Raw genomic sequence first — 6961 nt, 5'->3', positions numbered from 1 at the left:
AAAATTTTCAAAAATTTTCCTTCATTCACTTCTATGCCTTTAGTTTCAATAATTAAGAAATGTTGTATATTGTGTTTAGGTTCCTATCCAAATTAAAGTCTTACTGCCGCAACAAGCGATATTCAGAAGGATCGATTGCTGAAGGCTACTTGGCAGAGGAATGTATGACCTTCTGCTCAAGATATTTGGAAGATGTTGAAACAAGGTTAAATAGACCAAATAGGAATGCTGGACTCACGGACCATAACTTAGCCGATACTTATTTGTTCCAAAGTTTTGGAGAACCAATCGGCAAAGTTGAAATTGCAGAATTAGATCATTTATCGTGGGTACAAGCACATCGATATATTCTGTTTCACCACGAATCATTGGAACCTTTACGGAAGTAAGTTCTACAAATTTGATAAATATTTATCAAACTAATAACTGTTTATCTTCTAACAAAGTGAACATTTTTTAACATAGTGAGTACAAACAAATATTGAGATCTCGTTCGCGCTCCCGAAGAACACAACATCGAGATATCAATAAGTTGTTTACAGAATCTTTTTATGAATGGTTAAGCCAAACGGTATGCAGTTGGAGCTTCCGCTTACAAATAATAATGTTTTCTCATAACATTTTTAATTACTCAGTTTACTTTCCATTCAATAGGTTTGGAGTGGGAAGAACGTAAATGACGAAGTTAAATGGCTCTCCCAAGGTACAAATTGAGTGGTTAAAAGACATAGTGCGTTCCTTATCAACGGATTCAGATTTCATACAAAATATCGCGAGAGGTTGAGGAAAACGCAAAATTGTGGAATAGTTGTCAATTCTGCAATTACAAGTTATGCTAGTGCTAGGGACAATAATCTTGTCGAGGGAAATATGGAATATTTCGGACACCTTACTGACATAATTGAGTTGGATTACTACGGCAAATGGAAAGTTGTCTTATTTCGAGGTGATTGGGCCGATGTTAATACAGCTCGTGGAATTAAGCAAGATCAATTTGGTTTTACAATGATGAACTTTGACCGATTGATTCACACAGGACAACAACTGATAGATGAGCCGTATGTATTCTCATCTCAAGTCAAACAAGTTTTTTACTCAAAAGATCCAACTGATGAGGGTTGGTACGTTGTACTCCGTAACATCCCTAGAGACTTGTTTGATATGGGCAGTGGAAGTAGAGATAATATCGACGACAGATCAGAAACTTTGCCCTTTCCAGAACAAAACTTAAACGATAATATCCATAGTACTAGTGCACAATTTCAATGGGTTCGTCAGGATACCGATGAAGAAATTTACGAATAATGATGTAGTAAGATTTTACGATTGTTTAATTATATGTAATATAATAATTTAAATCTTGGTCTTATTATATATTTCAATTGTTTTATATGTGTTGTTATTATTGTAATTAGTTATTAAGTTGTCAACTATTTTATGTGTATTGCAGATAAAATGCCTAGAAGAAAAATTCTAAGGGGAAGCATTGTTCAAAATGACTCAAACTCGACAGAAACAAATAGTACTGAACAACAGACAGCAATTGGATCTTCGAATGTTCCGATTACAGCTGAGGATCCTACAGAAGTTCAAAGTAATTTTACATTTAATTTACATGCGTGTTGACTTATAGTTGATTTATTTTTCAAATTCTTATATTATAATATACCATTTGTAGCTGAAAATGGTGGGACGCGCAGAGATCGAGGACGTACACTACTTAGAGAGTTATACGAGTTAGATCCAGTCGAGCGTGTCAAAGTTGGACGAAATAGTTTTGGTCAGTCTGTTGGATCAGAAGCTCGACTTTTAGCAGGATACATGGGTATTTTAGCACGAAATCCGAATATGTTGCCTATTAACTACGAGTCATGGCATCAAATACCCGATAGCAACAAAAACCAAGCCCTCGATAATATTAAGGTAACAAAATGTTAATGTCATCTGTAATGCTTGGGAAATAGTTTCATTTATATTTACTTTATTAACTTGTGTTTTTTGTTTTTTGTAGGTGAGGTTTGCTTTAGAGGTCTCGGATGCTTATGTAAAGAAGGCATTGGGAAAAAGATGGAGAGACAATAAAAGTACTTTGAAGAAAAATTATTATAAGACAAAAACAACCCTCGATGAGAAATTGCAAAATGTCCCGCCGGGTATGTTGAGGTACCAATGGGAAGATGCGGTTAGATTTTGGCATTCAAAGAAAGGCGAGGTATGACGTACTTCCAAACTATTGTAATTATTTTGGTTTATAGTATTTTCTATTTACGTACTAAAAGTTTCATAAAGTAGGATCGTGAACAAGTTGGAAAAAGCAGCAGGCAGAAACAAAAATTCACCCACACAGCCAGGTCCAGAAGTTTTGCATGTGTAACTGAGGCGGAGGTATTTTGAATTTTTTAATATTGTCAAATATGTATAACTTTCTATTAAATAATATTTTTACTACTATATTGTAGGAACTGTCGTCCGATCAAAAAGTTGGACGCCTTCAACTTTTTGAAATTACACATAGGAAGAAAGATGGATCTCGCATGACTCCTGAAGCTGGTGAAATAATGGTATGTTTACTTAATACGATTTGACTTGTTTTAGTTATTTATAGTGTTTATTTTCTAATGGTTTAATTCATTGCTTGTAGTGCGACTATTGTTATATTGCAGATGTTTTTTAATATATAATATTGCGTTCCTAACTATGTGATTTATTTATTAGGAAAAACTAAAAGATAAAAAGGCGGAGTACGAAGCGATTGCTTCTAGTGATAGTTCTGTTCATCTTGAAGACATTGATAACCGGATTATTACTGAAGTTTTGGGTCCTGAAAGGTATGGTCGGGTTCGATTTCAAGGATCTTTTGTTAGCCCAACCCAATATTTTGGATCTAGCTCGCAGCAATACATGGCTTCGGGGAGTCAGGCTCAAGCTGAAATTCAGAGGTTAAAAGACCAGATGGCTCAGATGCAAGCGACCACAGTTGAGGTTCAAAGGAAATATGAAGAACTCCAGCTACAACTTAAAGCAGAAGCGGCAGCGAGGGAAGCAGCGGCTGCAGCGAGGGAAGAGGAGGCTGCAGCGAGAGAAGCAGAGCAGAGCAAAAAGTACGACTAACTCCAGCAGCAGCTTCAGATTATGATGAAGATGTTTCAGTCGCAATTTCCGCCGTCATAGTGTATGGCATAAATATTTTTATCATTTTAACATTTAACATTTTGGCAAAAATAATATGAATTCACTTTTATTTATTGATATTAATATTATTTTATTCGTTTAATTCGAAATATTATATAAATTTATTGCTTTTGGCTGGTTTAGATCTTGTTGCTTTTGATTTGTTGCTACAGGAGGGCTGAAAAATGAAAATTTTAATATAAAAAAATCCAAAAAATTGTGGCGTTTTTGTATAAAAGCACCACTAACGAACATGTTCTTTAGCGGCGCTTAAAAAAACGCTGCTAAAGATAATATTCTTTAGCGGCGCTTAGAAAAAAACGCCGCTAAAAAACATGGTCTTTAGCGACGTTTTTGTTTGTAAACACTGCAAACGTTTGCGACGTTTTCGTTAGCGGCCTTTTTTGCGGCGCTTGTGGAAGCGCCGCTAAAGGCCTAAAAAAACGCCGCTAAAGACCTGTTTTGGTGTAGTGAGCTGAATATAGGGACCTCTTCATAGCTTCTATATATAAAGGTATGCGTATGTACGTTTTTTCATTAAAAATAAAACATACCACATTCATAATTTTTTTCAAATGAAGCATTAACATCTTCAATAAATACTAAGCACCACTTATGTTAATCATCATTAATAATGTTTTTAATTTACATAACTTAAATTGATCAATAAAGAACAAAAAGCGTTTGAAAGTTTTTTATATTTAAAGAAGAAAAAATTTAGGAGAAATTCATGGGAGGAGATTTTGTTTTTGAACAATCTCATTATAAGTTTTGATCATATCTGTTCTTTTTTATATGATATCTGGAATTACCCATAATCCATAAATAGGAGTATAATAATACCCATGTCAATCGAGTTAGATTCAATCGAAACATAACGAGATTTCAACCTCGAGGAAATAAAAAAGCAACTAATTTGAGAGGGAGGAAAGGATAAGATGGAAACAAAACGAAAACCATTAGCATCGGTTGGAAATTCAAGCAGCCCCACAATATGGTGAAACCCATAATCCAATTTCAAAGCCGAAGGAGAAAATAGTAAGTGGGATAGTGACTTGAGACACTATGGGGCCAGTGTGTGTGAACGTGCATTGGTTAGTTTGGGTCAACTCAACAATCCTTATTTCCAAAGCTAAGTTAATCAATCTTCATTAAAGTAATTTGAAATAAAATTAAATTGCCTTGCAATATCTCAGCAATTTCCCTATCAGTTTCCTTAATAAAAATTTACTCATTTTTTTTTAATAAAAATCTCTTTGCCCAGCCTATATATATTACTCCTTCCATCCTAATTCCTTCACAATTCCATCTTTTTTTTCTTTCTTCTCTCAATCAAACAATTAACAGAGTTCATAAAAGAAACCAATCTTTCAAAAAAATTTAGAATGGACCAACTCTCGAAATGCGAAGCAAATTATGTGCCACTTACACCCTTGACGTTCCTCAAAAGGGCTGGCAGTGTGTATGCTAATCGTACGTCCATCATCTACGAGAACATTCGTTTCACTTGGCGTCAAACCTACGAGCGGTGTTGTCGTCTCGCTTCATCTTTACGTTCTCTCAACATACTTAACAACCATGTTGTAAGTTTCTTTCAATCGCCATTTGTGTTACATGTATGTATGTTAGTGTTTTTCTGTTCTTTTCATTGATGTTTAGAAAACATGTCTTTTTCGTAGGTATCTGTGCTGGCTCCTAATGTTCCGGCTATGTATGAGATGCATTTTGCTGTTCCCATGGCTGGTGCTGTTCTCAACACCATTAATAGCAGGCTGGATGCTAAGAATGTTGCCACCATTCTTCGTCACTCTGAGGCCAAGGCCTTGTTTGTTGATTATCAGTATGTGCAGTTGGCTAGCGAGGCTCTTCGGATTTTGATGGCGGATTCACAACAAGGGCAGTCATCGATGCCATTGGTGATTGTCATAGATGATGTAGACTCCCCCACGGGTGTTCGACTTGGGGAGTTGGAATATGAGCAGCTAATCCAAATGGGTAATCCGAGATTTGTCCCCATTGAGGTACAAGATGAGTGGGATCCTATTTCACTCAACTATACATCCGGAACCACATCCGAACCCAAAGGGGTTGTTTACAGTCACAGAGGGGCTTATTTAAGCACTTTAGCCTTGGTTTTAGGGTGGGAAATGGGGAATGAGCCTGTTTATCTTTGGTCTCTCCCTATGTTCCATTGCAACGGTTGGACCTTCACTTGGGGAATCGCAGCACGAGGTGGAACCAATGTATGTATACGCAATACCACCGCGTTCGACATGTACCGAAGCATAGCGACCCACAAAGTGACCCACATGTGTTGCGCGCCCATTGTGTTCAACATCCTCCTCGAAGCCAAACTAAACGAGCGCCGAGAAATTTCCTCTCCCGTCCAAATACTCACCGGCGGTGCACCCCCTCCAGCCCCATTGCTCGAGAAGATGGAACACCTCGGTTTCCACGTAACACATGCTTACGGTCTAACAGAAGCCACCGGTCCCGCTTTAGTGTGCGAATGGCAAGCCAAGTGGAACCATCTACCCGAAGAACATAAGGCGAAAATCAAGTCCCGACAAGGAATTAGCGTACTGACGTTAGCAGATGTAGACGTGAAGAACATGGAAACCATGGAAAGTGTCCCGCACGATGGGAAAACCATAGGGGAAATCGTTTTGCGTGGAAGTAGTATCATGAAAGGGTATCTCAAAGACGAAGTAGCCACCTCCAAAGCCTTTAAAAACGGATGGTTCTTCACCGGCGATGTGGGAGTTATACACCCCGATGGGTACCTCGAAATAAAAGACCGATCAAAGGACGTAATCATATCCGGAGGCGAAAACATCAGTAGCGTCGAGCTTGAATCGGTTCTTTACAAACATCCCAGAGTTCTAGAAGCAGCCGTGGTTGCAATGCCGCACCCACGGTGGGGGGAAAGCCCTTGTGCTTTTATATCATTAAGAGAGAACGAAACCGGCCAAAAAGGCGACGTGAAAGAAGCCGATATCATATCATATTGCCGTAAAAACCTCCCACACTTCATGATCCCAAAGAAGGTGAAGTTTCTATCACAGCTGCCCAAAACTTCAACGGGGAAAATACAGAAATTCCAGCTAAGAGCTATGGCCAAAACATTCCAAGTTACAGAGAAGAAGTCTACGCAAGTCAATAAAGAAATTCCTCAATATCACGTGGAGGGTCATGAACCGTTTCTTGCTATGTCACGCCTTTGAAAGTCAAAAAGAGATTAGTTAATTAGTTGAATTGGAATAGACTATACATGCGAGTACTTGTATAGGGGCCGTTCCTTGATATTTTTTATTTGCTTGTGTACCCTCTTGCAGATGGCTTGTGAAGAAACACTACTGCTTAATTAATGTTATAAATAAACAATTTTGTTGCTAACTTTTTTTTATGGTCAAAGATCTGATTTGTCATTTTCCTATTAAAAATGGATAAAGATGATATGAAATTACAATTTCATATAATCTTTCATAATTTTGAGTTGTTATTTAGTCTATTTCCTAAAAGTAAAACAAAAACTTGTATGCCCATCATATGATGATTACTAAAGATATTAAAGATGAATCCAACTTAACCAGTGAGTTTGACTTTTAAACCCTTTTTCCTCTTTTTAACATGATTCCAAATCGTATTACCTCATAATGTGAAAAACATTCAAAGAATCGAAAATAAAAACCATTCAATTAAAAGAAATCATAATAATCATAAAACCCAAATTGATTATGATTAAAGTTCACTTTAGGCAGATGGTGCGGTCAATTTTGGTGAGATTAAA

At 37.1% G+C, this 6961-nt stretch overlaps 1 protein-coding gene across 1 annotated transcript; it reads left to right on the top strand.

The window, feature by feature from the left end:
• The first annotated feature begins 4462 nt into the window (after nt 1-4462).
• LOC107916951 (trans-cinnamate:CoA ligase, peroxisomal) lies at nt 4463-6567 on the top strand. Its single transcript, XM_016846330.2, has 2 exons — nt 4463-4754; nt 4851-6567. Exons 1-2 carry the CDS (start codon nt 4557-4559, stop codon nt 6393-6395), a joined length of 1743 nt encoding a protein of 580 aa, XP_016701819.1. The 5' UTR covers nt 4463-4556; the 3' UTR covers nt 6396-6567.
• Nucleotides 6568-6961: the final 394 nt, after the last annotated feature.

The sequence above is a fragment of the Gossypium hirsutum genome, chromosome D08 (genome assembly GCF_007990345.1).
Source record: "Gossypium hirsutum isolate 1008001.06 chromosome D08, Gossypium_hirsutum_v2.1, whole genome shotgun sequence".
In the NCBI taxonomy this organism is placed as follows: Eukaryota; Viridiplantae; Streptophyta; class Magnoliopsida; order Malvales; family Malvaceae; genus Gossypium; species Gossypium hirsutum.
Note: the sequence above shows the minus strand (reverse complement) of the source record. Positions and strands in the feature narration are given on the sequence as shown.

Bases quoted from the DNA above. Each gene is read 5' to 3' on its own strand.
- LOC107916951 (XM_016846330.2), top strand. From the start codon at position 4,557: ATGGACCAACTCTCGAAATGCGAAGCAAATTATGTGCCACTTACACCC. The intron at 4,755-4,850 runs GTAAGTTTCTTT...TCTTTTTCGTAG, and splicing joins ACATACTTAACAACCATGTT to GTATCTGTGCTGGCTCCTAA.